This window comes from Pseudonaja textilis, chromosome 4 (assembly GCF_049901715.1).
Source record: "Pseudonaja textilis isolate UNSWEBS1 chromosome 4, rPseTex1.2, whole genome shotgun sequence".
NCBI lineage: Eukaryota > Metazoa > Chordata > Lepidosauria > Squamata > Elapidae > Pseudonaja > Pseudonaja textilis.
In genome coordinates, this window is record NC_141993.1 from 53,686,877 (window position 1) to 53,707,093 (window position 20,217).

The window sequence follows — 20,217 nt, forward strand, 5'->3', positions numbered from 1 at the left end:
TAAGTAGCTATGAGAATAATATGCACCCTTGTTTTATTCCCTTTCCTATTCTGAAAAACTATGTTTCTCTAAACTTAATTCTTACAGTAGCTTCTTCTATATTGTAACTTTTCTCAGAAAAATTATTAGATCATGGCTTCCATTAACCTCAATGAATTTCACACTCTGACATGGTGCACACATTTATTCACTTCACTTATATCTTTTTGTCTTTGAAATTTTGGGATTAATTTTTCCTGCTTTGATTTTCACAATGATACTTATGCCTTTTTGAGCTTTTCTAAATATATTGAAACAATTACTTACATTGATCTGACATTTCAACTATATGTTCTCAGTCATTTAACTTTTTAAGTCCAACCCAAATATTTGAAACTAACATTTGGTGCTACGTTCCACAATCTGCACAATATCTTTGTTGACTTTTCCAATATGTATCATGTTGTATTCTGTTGCTGTCCATTCAGTGATGTCCAGGTGTAAAGAGTGCATTTATGTGGCTTGAAGTAAAAATTAGTAATGAAGAAGGATTACTATGAATATTGAGGTATTAGTGTGACATAGAAAACATAAAAATGCTAAAAGAATAATGGAGGTACAGACTATATAGAGTATTAAAGAGAAGAAAGAATAGTTGTCCATTCATAAAAAAGACTATAGGCACTGAGAAAAGCAAGTTTATTATTTAGTTATTTTAGAATGGTATATTTTTAGTTAGAAGTCATCCTTTTGGGGTTATTCTAATAAATATAGAAAATAATATTCTTTTGTACGTTAACCTTCAAAGAAAAAAACCCCAATACAGGCTAACATTTGTTTGCTGGATGGTACCCCTTTTGTTTTCCTTCATTTGGCAGGCAAAGCAAGCCACGGAATCGACCTTCTTTTCGACAGACACTTATGCACCTTGACATAGCATCTGCTGATGTTTTGGCTACTCCCCAGGAGACTTATTTCAAGTCTCAGGTAATTCAATAACTATTGATATCAACAAATTCAGTTTGATAGCTTGTCATAAGAGTTTTAGAAAAGACTTCTGGATCAAGCCAGAGCCCATTTTAATTCAGTGTTTTGTCTCTCATTGTAGCCAGCTTGGTGCTTCTGAGGTGTTCATAAGCAGGAGATAGATATATATAGATATACCTCTCTCCTATTACTGATGTCTTGCAAGTGGTATTTGGATATTTGCTTCCTCTACCTTAAATGTATAATTGATTATTCAAAACTAACATTGCATAACAGATCTATTTTCTAGGTCCATGTTAGTTACCCTCATATATCTAATCCTAATGATATTAATCTGTAAATTCTACGAGTCAATGATATGCTGGGCAAAGTAGAGCTTTTTTTCTTTCAAATAGCTTCACTGGGAGATCCCTTCATGTAAGGTTTTCAGAGAAGTATTAAAAACTCCTTACTGGTTTTCTTTGTAATATACATACTTTTTTGTGCCTTGATAATATTTTATTTATTTATTATATTTTTATCCCACCTGTATTAATTTATATAAGTAACTGAAGGCTGAGAAACAAATTGAGTGTAGCTCATACAATAGTGCAATATAACTTGATGTAATTACTGAAGCTCTTGAGTTATGAAATATAACCATCTAAATGTTGAATAGGCTGAATGGAGAGAAGAAGTAAAGAAGCACTTTGAAAAGATTAAAAGTGAAGGAACTTGTATACACCGGTTAGATGAAGAACTTATTCGTCGTAGAAGAGAAGAACTCAGGTCTGTATTTATTTAAGAGGTTAAGTTGATTAGATTAAGAATCCATCTATTTTAATATATCTTTCCCACATGTGCCACCCATTCAAATACATAACTTCTGAACCTGGAAGATGCATTTAATTATCATGGCAACTGTCTGTTGATAAATATGCCCTCCCTAAAGTGTCTAATCTACCCTTTTCCATTCAGTCTCTACCAGATGCATTGAGATTATACTTCCTTAATTTCTGGGTGCTGTCTTGCCAATGACTGCCAGATTAGGAAAGGTCAATTTTACTCTGTCAGTACTGAGTTTTTATCGGTTTGAATCATAGGCTACATTGCTTTTGCTAGTTGGATATGAATTCTTGTGTTTTGGCAAAGAGACCAAGTACTATTATCTATTTCTAAATAAACCATGTTTTTGTTTTGACAGCATTCAAATGTTTTCATAACTTTTGTCTGTTTTAAAAGTAACAGTTAACATGCTTGAGAATAATGCTGCCTAAATATATGCTGTTGATTATAGGATTGTGCAGCTGAGGCTGTCAGCTCTTTCTTTTTCTTAGGCATGCCTTGGACATTCGTGAACATTATGAAAGAAAACTTGAAAGAGCCAATAATCTGTACATGGAACTCAGTGCCATCATGTTACAGTTGGAAGTTCGTGAAAAAGAGCTCCTCAAGTACGTATATCCATCTATGTTTTGTTTTTATAAGAATTCTGTTTTTAACAAAAACATAGTTTTCTTACCAAGGGTAACTTACTCCAAAATGGGGGGAATCTTTATTCTTCTTGTTAAGCACTTTATTCTCCTGATCAAGGTTGTGAATAAGAAAGGTCTATTCATTTGCAGAAAATGATAGTTCTGTTGGGTTATTGGATATATGGAATTTCTGACAACTTTGCTTGATGCCTTATAGAATAATTAGGTTTTTCCAACTGTCAATTGTATATTTTAACATACTTTGTTTATAGCAGGTTGTAAATATTTGAGTAACCTTTGATTAAGAAAAGATTAAGACTTTTTTTTTAAATGTTACATATAGACGGGAACAGGCTGTGGAAAAAAAGTATCCTGGAACTTATAAGCGTCATCCTGTCAGACCAATCATCCATGCTAATGCAATGGAAAAATTAATGAAGAGAAGAGGACTCTCCCACAAACCTGGTGGGCAGACTAAACGGTGAGGCAAATGACTATCGTATGTTCAAGGGGAAGGGTCACTTTTCATAATGATTTCCTGAATTCTGTTTCAATTTCTCATCACTGAAGCCGTGCTGACGTATGTGCAATTAATTAGATAGTAATGTATGAATATTAGTATACTTTGCTATCTAATTGCTTTGAAAAGATCTTAATAGTCACAAATGGATATATTAAAATAACCAGATAAAATGATTAAGGTGTCTTAAAGGTTGAAGAATAAAATATGTTCTAAATTGAGAAAATAAACTTTATTTAAAACACTTAAATGGATGTTCAGAACAAGCCATATGACCCTGGATGGTGTATAAAATCATTAAATAAAAATACAAAAGAAAAGAAGAACAACATGTACCAGTAAAGCAAACTAAAATAATTAAATGGCAATCGTGTATCTCATCAATTGGGATTTCTGCTTATCCTAAACCAACTGCTTGGGGAAAGAGCCAGTCCTAATTGTTTTTCTAAAAGCTGCATGGTTGGAACCAACCAACTCAGTGTTGGGTCAACATCATTCCAAAAAAACAAACATCTATCTTTGATTACACCCCAAATGGTTCTATACCTCCATTCCTAGTACTCATTTATGCACTTTCCTACATGATATCCATAATTTTATTTTTAATTAAATATGTACAACTTAATTTTCTTTATTCTAAACATAAAAGTAGACTCACTGGCAATAATAATAAAACCAGAGGCCTCCTTAGCCAATCAAAATTGCATTAAAATGATGACACCCATGGGGCAATGTCATGATGCAGATTCTATCCTATCTGATATTTGATGCAAGTTCTAACGAATGGTCTTTGCATTACGATGCAAATTTAAACACTTCCCTGCATAGATCATTAGGAAGAATATGGAATATATTGCTTGTAGTCCTCACTTAATAACTGCAATTAGCAATTTTTTTCACTTTATAATTGCATCAGTTGGTAACAGAGTTACCAGTGTACTCTGTGTAGCTTATATAACTGTTACCAAGTGATGCAATTATAAAGTGAAAAACAATCACATGTCTGTATCCCACTTATGACATAAATTCTGGCTTCATTCATTAAGCCAATCACTGTGGATTGTTAAGCATGACAATACTTAATGGTGACCCAGTGACCAACCCAGATTGGATCCTGCAACATTATCCTGGGACACGTACATTTGCCCTCATTCATGATAAGCACCATTATAACTCCGTATGACTGAATGAATGGTTGAAAAGCAAGAGTGCGTATAATTTGAATGATTTTGCCTTTTTTTCCAGGCCTGACTTGCTAAAATCTGATGGCATATCCAACACTGAAGTGGCCCCTAGTGGCTCTCCTCTCTCAGGGAGTCCTAAAATGACAACAGTTAGTAGCAAAGGACGTTATCGCAGCAAACCACGCCACCGGCGAGGAAATAGCAAAGGCAGTTACAATGAGTTCACTGGAGTCTTGAAAAATCAGCCAGCACAGGATGACTTGGGCCAGCCAACTCACCATCATCCCCACCATCCCCATCATCACCTTCGACTTAATATACATGGACAAGATATAGCCAGTTGCGCTAACAACTTACGATATTTTGGTCCTGCTGCTGCCCTACGCAGCCCTCTTAGTAATCATGCCCAACGGAAGATGTCTGGCTCTAGCCCTGATCTTATCTCTGCTGCTATGGAAGCCGATTCAAGGAGAAATCTGGAGGTAAAGAAAGATGGAGAGAATAAAGCTGATTATTGGGAATGCTGTCAAACAGATACATATAATCTCTGTCCGCAGTGCAGACTGGGAGCAAATGACTCAAATCAACAACAATCCCTTGATCCAGGGCTAGAACAGCCTGAAGGACCATTGTATGATTCAGTTTGTGCAAATTCGGAGTTTCCTGCAAAGAATAAAGAAGGTGAATTCAGCAGCCACAGGTCAGTGTCTCCTCTTGGCTCCTCTCATCTTGCAAGCACTCCAGGACTGCTGGGTAAAACTCGATCCATTCCGAAGGTGAGGCCTTCAGAATTTTTGAAAGAATAACCTTGTTTCCCTGTGTTCTGTTTTCTCATTCCTGCTGTTTGCTTAATTATACTGTTTCAAGGTTTTATTGTTTACACTGAATAGAATGAAACTTAAAGATTTTTCTTCCTGACAATTGTATATTTATTATAACTTTTAATTGAAATCTGCATATTTGTAATTATTTGGCAAATAACAATTTCTTTTGTTGTCCTACCAGAGTGGTGATGATTCTTCAGAAGAAGAAGGAGAAGTAGATAGTGAAGTGGAATTTCCACGGAGACAGAGGTAGAAAGCCCAGTCTGACTATTTTACTAATTATTTAATAGCAATTCATTTAAGGAATCTTCATATGATTTAATTTCATTTCCACATAAAGAAAACTTTTGAGTCTGACATTGTTAGCTAAGCTTTTCATCCAAAAAGTTACTTCTCCGTCTCTATTCTAGAAACAAAGTATATATAGGATAAAACAATATGGTCAAATGTGTGAATTTTATCGGACCTAAGACGTGTGGCAAGTAAGAGGCAGGTACACCACCACTTGTTTTTTTTTAGCAACAAACTGTTGCATATCACAGGACTGCACTGATCTCTCTGATAAGCACTGGAATATGATTAGTGATGAATAGACAGACATGAAAAGAAAAATTACAGTTTAATATATGTACAAACTCACTACTATGGATAAAATTTTCAGATGAAATATTGGGAAAGATCTTTCTACCACATCTACCAATATGTACATGTATAAGCAACTCTAAGAAAAGATGTTGCTTGGAAAGAACTACTGTAATCCTTTTTGGGGACCAAAGGATTATTGCCTGAAACTGCAAAGATTTTCATATTTATTATGAAGTATAAGTATTTATATAGTTATAGTTATAGAGAAGACACCTGGAACATGCTCATTCTATGCAATCTGGATCTAGTGGGATTGATATCCTCAGAGAAATTAAATATAAATTTATTCTTCAGCCATCCAGTTGATAGTTACTGATTTCTTTAAGAATAGCTGTTATAATGTAATGTTGAGAGTCCTTTAGGGTATGCATTCTCTAATAAATACTGAGAATTACACTGTCTGCTGTTAATGGTTGTTTCTCTTGATGGAAGTATAGAGCTGGATATGACAAAATTTGGAGAAAGAAGAGAAATTAATTTTGGGAAACAAAAATAAATTTAGGAGACTGTGGATATAAATGTATCTAGGTTTCTGCAACAGAAAGGAAAATACACTAGATGAAAATTGTCATCTAAGTACCAATCTGGATATAAAGTTTAGAGCAGGTTATGAGTAAGATTTCTCTATATCAAAATGCATATATGCATAGCATGTAATAATGATAATGGAAAATGTAGTGAGTTATGTGATTAATTGGGGTCTATGGCCCAGGAAAGTTTTCTACGTCAAGATAGTGAATACATTGATTCTTAGGGAGTGGACCAAAAAAGCAAAGATTATTAATTTGTAAGAAAATAAAATGTGTGTTGTTACATGATACATTGTTTTTGTGCATTTGATGGATACACTTTGGAAATGTGTATTCTTCACAAAGAGGAACATTAATTACATGTTTATGCCTAATAGTTGTGAATTTATATATAATATATATTTTAAGAATGTAAATTTGGCCTTCTACTTGTTATTTGATTTGCATATACAGTACATAAAATCAGTTGTATGCAACATTTGAACCAAAACTGACTAAAGTGTTAATGGATTTACAGGCCACATCGTTGCATCAGTAGTTGCCAGTCCTATTCGACCTTTAGTTCTGAGAACCTCTCCGTCTCTGATGGGGAAGAGGGCAATACCAGTGACCATTCCAACAGTCTGGATGAGCTGGCTAATAGACGGGAAGATTGTTTGGCTGAGAAGTTTGACGACATGCTGTCACAAACTCCAGAAATCCCCATTGAGATATCTACTCAGTCTGATGGACTTTCAGATAAAGAGAGTGCTGTACGCAGGGTGAAAACACAGATGTCACTTGGCAAATTGTGTCCAGAGGATCGTGGTTATGAGGTTAGAAATACCATCTCTCCTCTGTTTGGGAATATTACACATTATTTAGTCGTTCTGTAACCAGATCTGTCAACCAATTAATGCATGGATGATCAATGTGTAATCCTATGTATGTTCTTGAGATTTATATCACCTGTCACCATTGAGCATACTTGCTATGGCTTATGGGAGATAGAATTCAGCAGCATCGGTTTGTCTGTGTTTAATTAAATCATTTTGCTTGATCACCTACCTGCTTCTTAAATGTTTTATGTCTTGGCTTAGATCCTAAAATAAACTAACCTTAGAAAGTTCATGGACATAATTTTCCCCATTCCCTGCTGTCATTTGCAGCATTCAGAAAATTTTTCCAGATGATCAGAGGATTTCTTTTTTTTTAGCATTGTGGAATAGAAAGTAGGTGGATAATGGGGGAAGGGGGATATACATCTTGATTTCCATCATTGGCTTGTGTATATTTTTATCCTGCATGGAAGGGAAACTTTACCTGCCAAATAAAAATATTGTATATCTGAAATGCCAAAAAATAATTTGAATTGCTTCTATTACTTTGTAATACAGAATCCTGGGCAGTTTGGAGACTCAGGTGGTGAATCTTCAGAAGAAGACTGTTCTGATGCGACCGTGAGAACCAGTAAAGTTTGCAACTCTGCAACCTTGTAATGATAAATCTCCTTTAGCCTCATTAATCAACTGGCATTTTGATTCCACTCAGAAAAAAACTTTTTCATTCCATCTTTGAGAAGTTGCTTCTTCACCCCATCAACTAAATGATCTGCAATAACTTGAATCTTTGGAGAAATGTTCTGATGAATTGGTTTCTCAATGAGCATTTCAATCATGAATGGCAGGGATGTATTTTATTGAATAATTGAACTATTGTACCATATTTTTGGCATTTTAACACTTTTTACTGAACAAAATGATCACTCTCCATAGGCAAATAATTGGTTACAAAAATAGAAAGAAAACTGAAAAAGAATCATTTTGATTTTTAAGAGAGCATATATAGACAGAATAGAATTTGTCATTACTTGGCCATATGGCTCCGAAGGGCTGACAGGTTAAAAACACAGCAACTTCATTGATTTCATTAAAACAGTGCATGTGATAATCTATGAGTAAAAAGTCATTTGTATAACCAGTGTAACTTTTTCAAAATAAAATATTCACATTCCAGGGAAAAAGTATCTGACATGCTGTTCCTCAGCATAAGAAAATGGAAACTAATGGTTTTCATTTTAAAATTTATTTTATTGTTAGTCGATTGCAAAATCTTACAACTGCAATTACAGTTTCTCTCCATATCATCATCATACTAGTGTGAGGACAGCAGATAAGAGTACTGAAAGATTGATGGATAGATGTTAAAATGGTTAGTTGGTTCCTTCAATTAAAAATACACGTGTCAATGCTGAAGAACTTACAAGCCATGGAAAATATATTTTATGTATCCTGAAGACTTTCCTGAAGAAAGAAATTAGAACTCTTCCCCCTGTAGCTGGGGGATGGTCCAGCTTCGGCCACACCACTTGTCTTCCTACTGTTTTCACTAATATGGTTTTGATAGGAGAGAACTGGTCACTTATTAAGCTTGTTGAAAAGTTACATAACTTTTTTTAAAAAAAAAAGACAATTGATGAAAATGCTCTTTGAGATGGGCTTGAAAGAATATTAAGTCATATTTGTATTGTGGATTCTGGACTGGTATGCCTTTTTCTTTTTTTACAAATATGATTTATCATTCATTCAATTTCCTATAATTAAAATGTTCAAGAAGAGCAAAGCAAGTAGCACTGGCTTTCAAATCAAAGTATTAATCATTATCTTTCAATGCTTCCTTCCTTCATCATGTTGGCTAAAGAATGACATTAAGAAAGAAAGCCTTTTGGCGAGTGTAGCAAGATTTAAGTTAGTATCAAATGCACCCTTCAGCCCATCTGCAGAATGAAAGGCAAGCATGGGTTGATATTGTGCTGCTGTTTGTTTACATTTGATTTGATATGATTTTGTAAAAAAAGATTAATAGCCTAGTGACAAAATGTAGGAAAATTCTTTACTAATATCGAAGAACAGTATTGTATGAGTTAAATTATTCCATACTTTTAAAAATTCTGTAGCTGGACTACATGAATCATAAATTATTTCATTATTTATTATAATTTCTGTAGATTGATGATAGGGCTTGTTGTACTGCAGCATGTCAGTCCTATTTCAGCTATGTTGTGGCCTAATTCCAGGAGGAATAGTAACCAAAGTGCTCTACTTATAATGCAATTTAATAATCTAACACAGGCCACACTGATTTTACTCAATTGCAGCAGCCTATGGAAAGCAAACGTGGCATAGTCTGATAAAAATTGCATGTGCCGTGAGTGTAAAGTATATAAGAAACAAATGATGCTTCAGCATGCATTAGGTTCCCTGTTGCAGTCCATAACACTGTGAGATAGTCAGATTGAAATATAAAAGAATTCATACCTGCTCACTTGAAGTGGCATCTCCTGCTAAAATAAGAGATTCCTCAAGATTTATATCAGAGTGAACCGAGTTTTGCGTGTTCTGAACAAAATTGCTTGTTGTGAATTCTCTGCCTATTTTCCGAAAGAGGAACTACTTTTTTAGGGAGAACTATATGCTGTTGATACTACACTCCCCATCAATGCCATTCCAATTATATATGGGCCCAACTGTCTAGGAAGATTGCTGCAGCTGCCAAGTCCATGGCAAATCCCTAATTTAGAAACATTATTTGGTGCTTGATCTAGGCACATTTTTTTAAACTGACAAGAACAACTATCACACAGCCTTTTTTTAAAAAATGGCAAAATACAAGCGTCAGCATTGACAAAATGCTACATGCTGTTTTTCCCCTGATATGAAGCAGTTAAGATTGCTATTTCAGTGCTAACATTAGCCCACTATTTCTTCTATGAGAAGTTCCACACTAATGCCTTGCTACCCTGAAAAAGAGTACAGTAGTGTAGGGCTTATCAATTTGGCAGGCAAAAATTATCCGGGATCCTGGAAAAAGGATTTTCTTGTGATAATTTAATTGCAGATATTGAACATAGAATCTCATGCATGCAAAGCATGTCTTTTACCAATCTAGTAGTTTCTTCCCAGAAGTTTCTACATTAGTGGAGAATGTGTCCAATTTAATTATCTTTGTTGTAGATACTGGTTGTTTCTTTTTTGGTATTTGCACTTATCCTGATATCCAATGACATGCTGTACAATGTAAGTCTTCAAGACACTATTTTATGATTCAAGAAATAATTAGGATGAGTATCCAGTAGGGTTTTCAAAGTCTTATGTTCTCCTGCTAATGTGTAGCCTGTGTATCTCATTAGACTGAAGAAATAGTGTTTTAACTTGCTTATATCCAAAGAGTCTATTTATTAGAAGGCACTGGTTTAAGAAGCAAAATAAATTTAAGAATGTAATATCTAGCAGAAACTTTGGATGAGTCTTAATATTTGTTATTGATCAATTTACAAACATTCCAAATGGCCAGAAATCCATGGTTTGGTTTATTAAATACAATAAAAGAATTCTTCTAGATACATTTTTACCAAATTATGTCTAAAAAGTTTGTTCAACTGTGAACAAGCAGAAAAACTTTTGAAACTGAAAATTTAGCCATAATTTTAGCGATCATCCTACTTTTCCCAGTTCAATTGTTCTATTTATCACTTCTAACTTCATAGCATTCCCTAAAGCACAAATTAAAAATGTCTTAACAAATATAGTCTCACAGTAGCAAAGAGATTCAAATTAAGCAGTGTCATTGCTGATAATAGTTAAACTGACAGCTGGGCTAGATGTTATAATCACTGTGGGAATACAGTCAATACAAAAAGTTCTCCTTCTGTTATAAAGTTAGGTACATAGGCAATAGTTATATTCAACAATGATGTAGCCTGACTCTAAGCAGAGATGTTGCTTGTTGTGTTATTACAACAGACCTGTGCATGTTTTGTTTCAAGAACGATAGAATAATTAATTCTAAACTTTGGATGTTGATAAAATCCATTTTAAATATTGGTCCAACATACATAGTTGATATTCTAGTATATGCTGGTTACCTTTTTAAAGCTTTCTCTTAAATGTGAAGATTAAACATTTCTTTTAAATATGGAAACATTCTCAGGTAAATTTGGGCATTTTAAAAAGCTTGCTGTATTCTGTCGCCCCAATAAAAAATACTATTTTGGCTATTGGAGCATTAGTTCACAGCACTAAATATTAAGAGATATGATCAGAACTATGGGAATAGATACTAAGAAACACAGAATATTAACTCTTTTTTCCTAGAAAGCAAGAGTTCTGTTTACTGGAAGGGAGCCACCATGTTTTTTCACATATTATACTTAATTTCATTCACAGAACCAGCTAGCACAAAAAATGATGCAGTTTTGTAATAGGAAAGGGAAATAGTACTGTTATTGTTGTATTAATTCTTTGATAGAATTTTACATACAAAGGAATAGTAGAATCTAGATTTAGTTCTTAAATTTTTCAAACCAAAAGCCATAAATCATTTCATTCAGTTTATGACACAGTATTGCCATGTGTGAATTAGTGTGCGTTTTCTTGCTGTGTTATGACTGTTCTGTGCAAGGGCATTACAATATTGTAATTACCTGATGAAAGTGTCAGGTCAACAGTGGCACAGGATAAGAATAAGCAATGCAAACCAGAGATAAGCTTTTGATTGAAAAGCCTTCTTTGGCATATTTTCAAGATTCTTACTCTCTATTCTTACTTGCTGGGTCCAGTTATGGTACAATCAATATGTTGGCTAATGGTTAGTAGAAATTATTATGTTTATATGTCATACAGAATTATAATTTTATCTTCTGTGCTGTCTTTTCTCCCTACTTTGAGGCGAACTTGATTTCTTTTTGTATTGAACAGTGAATAACAATTGGGAACAAATGACTATCAAATAGATGCATGGAATAAAAAGCCAGTGTACCTCATTACGTGTTTGCAGCTTCAATTTTGAATATAAATGTATGACTCAAAGATATAACTGTGTATTCAAAGTCATTATTTTTTTCTGTATGGTACAGTTAGTTTTCAAATTAAGATGGTTTGCTGACCACTTTGGATGAAGGAAATATTCTCTCTCTCTCTCTCTCTCTCTCTCTCTCTCTCTCTCTCTCTCTATATATATATATATATATATATATATGTGTGTGTGTGTGTGTGTGTGTGTGTGTGTGTTTTCTGAGGTTCTCGCGGGTATTTGTATGTGGATCTTTGGTTATTCGGGTTTTCTCCCACGTAAGATTGGCAGTATCTAGGCAACATTTCGATGAAGTCTCATTCATCATCTTCAGGCTTCTGTCTTCGGCTCTGCACATACACACACACACACAAAGATTACAATTTTTATGAAGTTTTAGCTCGCGAGAAGTATTGGGGGTGGGGGGAAATAGCGTTCTTAAGATAGAATTGCTACTCATACCGATGCAAACCAGACAATCTGTTATAATTTGCCGCAGTGTATTTTTCAGATAATCTTTTATTACTGTTTTGTTGGCACACCACATGTACAAAAATTTAACAGAAACCATCCTAAGAAGTTTGCTAAGAAGACTGATATGTTTAATACAATATTGACATTTATTTAGAACAGATGGGGAATGATGGCCCATTTATGACTTGTGGACTTCAACTCCCAGAATTCCTAAGCAAGCCATGGAAGTACACAAGTCAAAAAGTTGTGGGAGTTGAACTCCACAAGTCATAAAGGGACCATTATTCCTCACCTCTGATTTAGAGTATGACAAAGACCACCTCAAATAAACTATGGGAATATTCACAGAAAATCCAATAACCAATACTGAACCTTCTGCTTGCTTTGATTGCTAAAATGGCAAACTTGCATCACTGTGGACATCAGGCAAATGAAACCTTACACTTTCCTTAATATCTTCTATCCATTTTTTTGTTGTAGTACAAAAAGGATGAAACAAGGTTCTGAAGCTGCAGCTTGATGCAGAGACAAGCAAGGTCAAGACCATTTTCAGATAGGAAATTCAGAGGAAAATGGGATTAACTAACACTTGGATTAAGAACAAAGACCATATTAAAATAGGATTTTCCAAACTGAAACACTGGATTGAACAAACAAGTAATATAACAATTTCAATTATTATATTCAAAGTATATTCTTTTCTGCTTAATCTAACAATTATGTAAAGATAAAGATTTTACTTTGAAAAGTGAAAAATGCAATTTTCCATAGAGCATATTGTTAGAAAATTTTGAAAAGTAAGAAATGCAAATTTTTCAGAGCATGATGTTAGAAAATTTCTTCAGACTTAACCTGAAATCTTCTAGACCTCACTGACATTTCATGTTATCTTATATAGAAAATCATAAAATAAGTTACTTATTAAACATTTTAATAAAGAGAAAGGTAAGAGGCAAGCCATTCCTCTATATCATTTTTCTTCTTTGTGATATTCCAACAGGTGAAAGGAAATAATACAAAATTTCACTGCATTCCTCACATTGGGAGGAAATACAATTCATTGCCATTATTTAAATAAATCAATATTTGCCCCAAATGCTACACTGTAACTGCTTCATGTGCAAAACAAATGCTGTTCATCTGGCAAGCAATTTCAGGCTTACTTCTTCAGTGATGCTAGGATTTAGATTTTCTCAAATCAATAGATGCAGGTCTACTTGGTCCCTCAAATTCTGACTTCTGGATAAACTGGATCATAAGTAATTTTATAAAACTGGACATATCAGTCTCAGCTCTTTTAAAAAAACAATATAAGACTCATCTTTATAAATTAGCAAAGGAAGATGCCTAAAACAGCAATAAGTCCAAAGTCCAGTGACAACAGAACTGCTGATTCAAAATACCTATTTTCCAATTCTGCCTTAAATAGAATTCCACGTTGTCTCATATCTGTTTAGGGGTGGTCTATTCAGTTGCATTTCCTTCCATTCAACAAGTGACTTTTTTGTTCACTTTTGTTTAAATTGAGATGTTTCTGACTGAACTTCTTAATAAGAGCCCCAGGGATTAATGCCATCATGGCTATAGCCAACATCTTGAATAAGTTACTCCAGGATAAAATGTTCTCCAAGGAAGATATCTGTGAAAGTACTGACCCTGTCTGGACACAGATAAAATTATAAGGAATCAATCCTGTAAGTGAAAGAGGAGAATTCTAGGATTAGAAAAATGTACACATTTCACAAAGTCTGTGATAAGTTGTAGCCTGCACAGAAAAAGTCTTGAATATACAAATGGAGGGGAATAGATCTGAGCATCAAAGGAGAATAAAAACCATAAATTTACAAATGTCATTGGAGAAAATAAAGTATTTGCAAGTTTGATGTAATAAGTCAATTTCTCTACATATGAACAAGCTGGAATCTTCTGCTTACCTGCATAATTGTTATTTTGTCTCCACAAACATTTTATACAACTTGGTTTAACATCCTAAATCACATTATAAAAATGGTACTGATAAGTTTTTATTAATCACTTTAAGGAGAATAGTTGAAATTATGGCATTAACTTGGAGATACTTTTCAATTTTCACAATAAGAAGTAATATATTCAACAACGAAAAAATTCATTGTTTTTCTGTTACCACTTTCTGGCAAAATATAAGGGAACCATAGAAAAATATATTCTTGCTATGTGATTTGTAAATTATTTATATATTTGCTTTGTGTAGTCATTGGGCTGGCCTGTAAGGGAATGAAGTTGGGGTTGCTATCTGCACTTGCCAAAAGCAGCCATAACCAGGCAGGAATGCTTCTCACCCCCATTTCTTCAAGAATCAGCTCAGTTGATGCTTTATGTCAAAGGACAATAAAGGCTTAAAGCTCCAGAAACTTGAGAGAAAATGGTCTCATTAATTCATCCATCTCCTCCATTCACACCATTTACTTACAGGCATCCATACCATTATTCCAGGTGTTTGGTTAATTGAGCAATCCACCCGCCTGGTGCTTTTAGGAACATGCTGTTGTCCATACACAGCCTAACCCTATCTAGGTCTTTAGCTTACAAAAGTCTGTAGTTGTGTAGGAGAAAGAAGGATAAGATGGCAGCAAACAGAGGAGGAAGTGTGGTGACATCTGGGATTGTACAGCTATTACAGGCAACCTAGAAGGCCTACCAGTTTAACTGCCAGGACTACCACTAAGCAGCGCATAGTGGTATGATTCCTGCTTGGAACTTGGTAGCAACTAAAACAGAAGCAGCCATGCTGAGGCAAACCTAATTCCAACAAGAGATTTTGGAGGGAGGCATAAGTTGCATGCACTTTAAAAACTTCGTTTGTTATAGGGACTAACCATCAAAGGCTTATTTCCATGACTACATCAACTTACAAGGCATAGGAAGGTGGGATGAATCCAAGGCAACAGCCTATTATTAGGAAAGGTGTGTGCAGGAATAAATATTTTGTACAATCTTCTTAAGCTATGGTGTGTCCATAGTCCTTGTAAAACAACCCTAAGAATCCTTTCAGCTATGTGTAGCCAAAAACAAAAATGTCTGAATTTGAATAATAGAAAACACATATCTATTATAATGCAAAAGTGAAGAAAGACCAAATAATACACTAAACACTATAGATGTAAATATGCTGCTTTTGTTCTTACCTATGAGAACAGAGAAGAAAAATTGAGTCACATGGATGTTCAAGACTGGAGATGCAAGATTCAGAAACCAGTTTGGAGTCATGGGGAGCAGTCTCAAAAATAACAAGAAGAAGAACAAAGAATGTCTATTTTCTTCTACCTGTCAAAGAAAACCCCACCAAAAGATGATAAAAATCAGGCAGGATCAAACTGCTTTCTTTTTTTCTCCCAAAGGTACAGTACTGTAATACAAAAATATGTTCTAAACAATATTCAATTAGTCAACTGTTCCTCTAAGGAACACATCCACAAGAGAATGGGGATGAGGGAAGAACACTGTATTTCTGCTAATTCTTCTTTCTTTGAAATCTGAGGAGCCTGAGAAAGCAGTGAAGGAAGGAGGAATGCCTGAAAGCTGCCTTCTGCCTTTTAAAGGCAGGGTTTTTTCCCCCTGCATCTTGGGCCCATCTATGACTGGAAGGAGTCCTTCCAAATGTGGGCTACTAATTAGGATCTAAGACTAGCAGACATTCCCCACTGGCATAAATGAAGTAGATAAATAGTTGCTTGCGGAAGGTATAGTTACCATGGGGTTATTGTTTGTTTTCTATTAATTAGGTATAGGCCCATACTAGCAAAAAATATCAACTATAAGTCTATGCAGCAATTTTACTGCACACCTTTTAAAAGAAATTGCATCTTTTCCTGGCTTGTATAGATAATTATACACTTGGAAAAGTTTGAAGAAATGCCTACGGAGGTCAAGATTGTGGCATTATGTTCTCTGAATCATTTTTTTAATCTTCTAATTTGGATTCTAATAACTTTCTAACTTGGATTGTTAAAATCTTATAAACCAATGTAACACTCATGAAGGAATATTTTTAGAACTTTAGTCAATGCATGTTAAATCACTAGCAGTAAACTTTGTCAGCAAGAATATGGTCACAGAAGCATGGCAAGATGCCTTCTATCAAGCTAGACCACTGGGCCATCTAGTTTCGAATTTTGTATACTGACTAGGAGCAGGTCTTCAAGTTTTCAGATAGGATTTTTTCCTTGCAGTACCAGAAATTGAACCTGAGACATTTTAGGTGCAGCCATATACAATTGAATTCTATTATATACAATTCTTAACTATTACTAAATAAAATTTAACTGTAATTAGCTTTTTCTTACCTTCCTCTGAAGCATGGTGACTTTATCAGGAAAATAGTAGGTAACAAAGTTTTTCCCAAAAATATTGGATAGTCCATAGCAAAAAGTAGCACCCACAGAAGTCAAAGTAGAACATAACAGAAGTCCTATCCATGGTCCAAAGAGAGCCCCAGCAAGGATGTTCTGTTAGAGCAAAACTAGATAGTGATCCAGTCCATTAAAAACTGTGGGGAAAGCATTAAGGGCTTTATGAACAATAAGAATATAAGAACAGCCTTGCCTGGTCCATTTACTTCATAGTTATCAATAGCAGTGGTCAGTGATGTCCCTGCAAAATCCATAAACTGGGTATAAAACAGAGGTGTTTGCTGCTCTTAATATAATACAGAATACCGTACTGTGAGCCTGAATGTGTACATACAGCTGTCCACCAAGATTTTTTCTATTGTTCCTCAATAAAATGATCTGGTTTACTTCCCTCCCTCCCTCCCAGCTAACTCAAAAAAGTCATGTTACATCAGGTTGAAATAATAAATGGAACAGTAGAAATAATTCAGAATTATAAGACTGAACCAATTTTACTTGAAAATAGAGTCCAATAAAACATAGCTTGGATTGAAATCATGGTGATGAGAAGAAATGAGGATGAATTATTTTTATGACTCATCTGAAATTCTGCTCAGTGGCAACAGATGCTACAAAGAAAGCTTGCTTTTTTGTCTCTGTTGTACATGCTTAGGCCAGGTTGGAAATACTATGAGTAGTATTTACTTTTTAACCTTACAACCTTCTGACAGATGATTCCTTGAGTTTAGTATATGTTCCTGATTGGTTAAATGATACATTTACAAAATATATAATATAAAATATTTACTCTGACTTTTCAGCAAGATAGAATATTTATTTTTAATACTTATACTGCTATCCATGTGTAATCACAACGCTAGACAGCTCACAAGGCAATAAAAACAGTACCTCCTAAAAGGAACAATAAAATCCCAAGGCAACTCTCTTACACATCCACATATTATATCCTAGAAATGGACAAAATAATACTCACATTTCTAGATGTGTTCATGAAAGGGTTCCATAAAAATAACAGGAAGAATATATACGTTATGGAAGGATGAATTGTATATCTAACAACACAAGTACAGGAATAATTGTTTCTGCAACATACTGTGAAATCAATCTACAACTTTTATATAATATATACATACCAAAAAACTAGAGCCTGGTATGGCAAAGGTTTGTTTGTACAGGTAAGCACTGCAGAAAAGCAGAATCACATATGCATGGTGCTCTTTATTGTAGTACTGTAGAAAGTCTGCAAGTTCTTGTAGTTCCTCTAGATCTGAAGGGAATTTTAATGACCTGATAAAGAGCATAATTAGTTTAGTTGCAAAATGATTGGATTAAAAGAAGGAACAGAGGATAATTATGAGATTAGCCTTGAAGATTAACAGGTTTATTGCAACATGGAGCTCTCTCAAGAAAATAAATCAGTTCAATCTTACAAATATTGACCTTTTTGCTACCTAACATGTATTATGAGGTTAGAAGGAAACACCAAATTAAAAGTCATCTTAATTTTTCTTTAAAAAAAAGATGGTCTGTGCTGTCAATTTAATACAATGACCCTTAGAATTTTAAGAGAAAACAAAAACTTCTGTAGTTCAACAATCTAGTCTTTTCTCTAGAAAGTAACTTAACCCCTGATAATTTGTACTAGAATTCTTCTGTTAAACAATGGACCCCAAAAAGATGCCTTCTCTGTAGCACTACAGATTCAAATTACCCTACTGGTGCATCAAAAGGGCTCCCAAGTTATGGCTCTTCTGGCAAGCATGAAGCCCTTCTTCTTTGTTCCTATATGGGTTAGATACCTTTTGTTCCTTTTCATTTAATGTTTTCTTGTATTACAATATTTTCTAAACCCCCAGAATTACTGTGAATTGAACTGAATTAAATTTAGTAGATTTGTTTGTATTATTCTCTTAAATTCTTATAGTATCACTAAATGGTGCCTGCCGAACATTTTTTCCTAAGAGAAGTTATATGGTTGAGGGAAAAAATGCCATGTGAAAGAAAAAGATGACATGAAAAAAAGACATATATTTCTGAGGAAAAGAAAGAAGTTCCAGATAATCTCCAAGAATCAGGTACAATTGAATGGAATAAAAAACCTACAGGCACCAGGAAATGTTCCTGATTTTCTCAGAGAAAGTAAATGAAACACCAAGATTATTTCATTCTATGTTTATTGCTTTGCTGGACTTCACTTAATCCTTTTAAATTACTTAGGCAAAATGTGAGTAGATATGCTGTTTTTATTCAGTGCTTCTATAGAGGAAGCTTGCTGTTGCTAGTAGTAGAGCAACCAACAATAGGTATGCAAAATAATTGGGGAGGATCCTACAGGGAAAGGACGGTATGTTTCTAAACCTAATTCTTATTGTGCAATTACTTTGCCCGTGGAATGGTATGGACAAAGTGACATCTTTGATCTGTAATCTTTGCTACAGAAATTATGTAAAGGCAGCAAGGTTCATACTTATTCATATAAGTATGAACCTTGCTGCCTTTACATAATTTCTGTAATTTCTCAAACTATAATACAAAAGACCATCCTTGCTGGATAAATCAAATTAAGAGACCTTAACATTGAATAGACTATTATGCCAAAAGCATTTTAAAATCAGCTTGGAGGACATCTATTGCCTACATCAAGGCAGAAGGATATATAGTTTACTGCAATTACTCAATCGCTTTTCTACACACAATAGTGTCGTTCAAAGCGCCCGAGGAGATCAGACACTCGCCAGGGTCGTCAAATCATTGTAGACCGCCATTGCAATTAGGTTGCATAACAACTTCGGGATCCTAGCAGCACCATTGCCGCGTCTGTGAAGTGTCGATGGCGATGTATACTCCAGTCGGCGTACGGAGTCATTAGCCACTTCCAGCAAAAATCCAGACCGCCGGCCTTTGGACTTTGAGACCCATCGTGAGCGGAGATATCTTGCAGAACTCAACTGCCTGATCGCCGCTAAAGGAAAACTCGCCGGCTCTTCTCCGTGCGCTTCGGGACCCGAGCGCCCGACCTGACAGCGACCCCGAAATAAAGAGGAGGCAGCCAACTTACCCGCTTCCCGCGCGCGGCCCTCCAGGCAACCAGGCAGTTAGCAAATAAAGTCCCGAGGTGGCCGCTGCCAGGACCAGTAAGAACCCCACCAACGACCGCATCACCGCCGCTCATAAGGTAGACTAAGAGGAACAGAAGAGGAGCAGGAACTAAAGGCAACGGCCGAGGAACCGCATACTCACACTCTGGCGAGTGACACGATTTCTCCTTCCTTCCATAGATGGCGAAACTTCCTGTGCCAAGAGTACATACCGGAGCTTGGTCCGTCCACCGCCATTCCCTTTCCCTATAGCAGGGGTCTCCAACCTTGGCAACTTTAAGATTTGTGGACTTCAACTCCCAGAA

At 35.1% G+C, this 20,217-nt stretch overlaps 2 protein-coding genes across 7 annotated transcripts in view; one reads left to right on the forward strand and one right to left on the reverse strand.

Moving 5' to 3' along the window:
* The window catches only part of MAP3K13 (mitogen-activated protein kinase kinase kinase 13), a 31,455-nt gene extending 19,532 nt beyond the window's left edge, over window positions 1-11,923 (forward strand). For 3 of the 4 annotated variants that reach the window (XM_026701364.2, XM_087933069.1, XM_087933070.1), the window contains 8 exons: window positions 858-966; window positions 1,625-1,734; window positions 2,283-2,399; window positions 2,764-2,901; window positions 4,186-4,900; window positions 5,130-5,197; window positions 6,641-6,938; window positions 7,500-11,923. In XM_026701364.2, coding sequence (XP_026557149.2) covers window positions 858-966; window positions 1,625-1,734; window positions 2,283-2,399; window positions 2,764-2,901; window positions 4,186-4,900; window positions 5,130-5,197; window positions 6,641-6,938; window positions 7,500-7,601 — 1,657 coding nt within the window. In that variant the 3' untranslated portion in view covers window positions 7,602-11,923. The remainder of the gene's footprint in view (window positions 1-857; window positions 967-1,624; window positions 1,735-2,282; window positions 2,400-2,763; window positions 2,902-4,185; window positions 4,901-5,129; window positions 5,198-6,640; window positions 6,939-7,499) is intronic. The other variant, XM_087933071.1, reaches the window with a different exon arrangement.
* A 530-nt stretch (window positions 11,924-12,453) lies between these two features.
* Window positions 12,454-20,209, reverse strand: TMEM41A (transmembrane protein 41A). 3 transcript variants are annotated; one of them, XM_026701371.2, is made up of 5 exons: window positions 20,055-20,209; window positions 17,948-18,101; window positions 16,749-16,910; window positions 15,591-15,729; window positions 12,454-14,118 (listed from the first exon to the last, which is right to left on the reverse strand). In XM_026701371.2, the coding sequence occupies exons 1-5, from the start codon at window positions 20,147-20,149 to the stop codon at window positions 13,895-13,897; spliced, it is 774 nt and encodes a 257-aa protein (XP_026557156.1). In that variant the 5' UTR covers window positions 20,150-20,209; the 3' UTR covers window positions 12,454-13,894. The 3 variants fall into 3 exon arrangements, with proteins under 3 accessions (XP_026557156.1, XP_026557155.1, XP_087789198.1); XM_026701370.2 differs by having other exon boundaries at window positions 19,873-20,067; XM_087933072.1 differs by lacking the exon at window positions 12,454-14,118 and adding an exon at window positions 15,335-15,483 and having other exon boundaries at window positions 19,873-20,057.
* Between the last annotated feature and the right edge of the window lie 8 nt (window positions 20,210-20,217).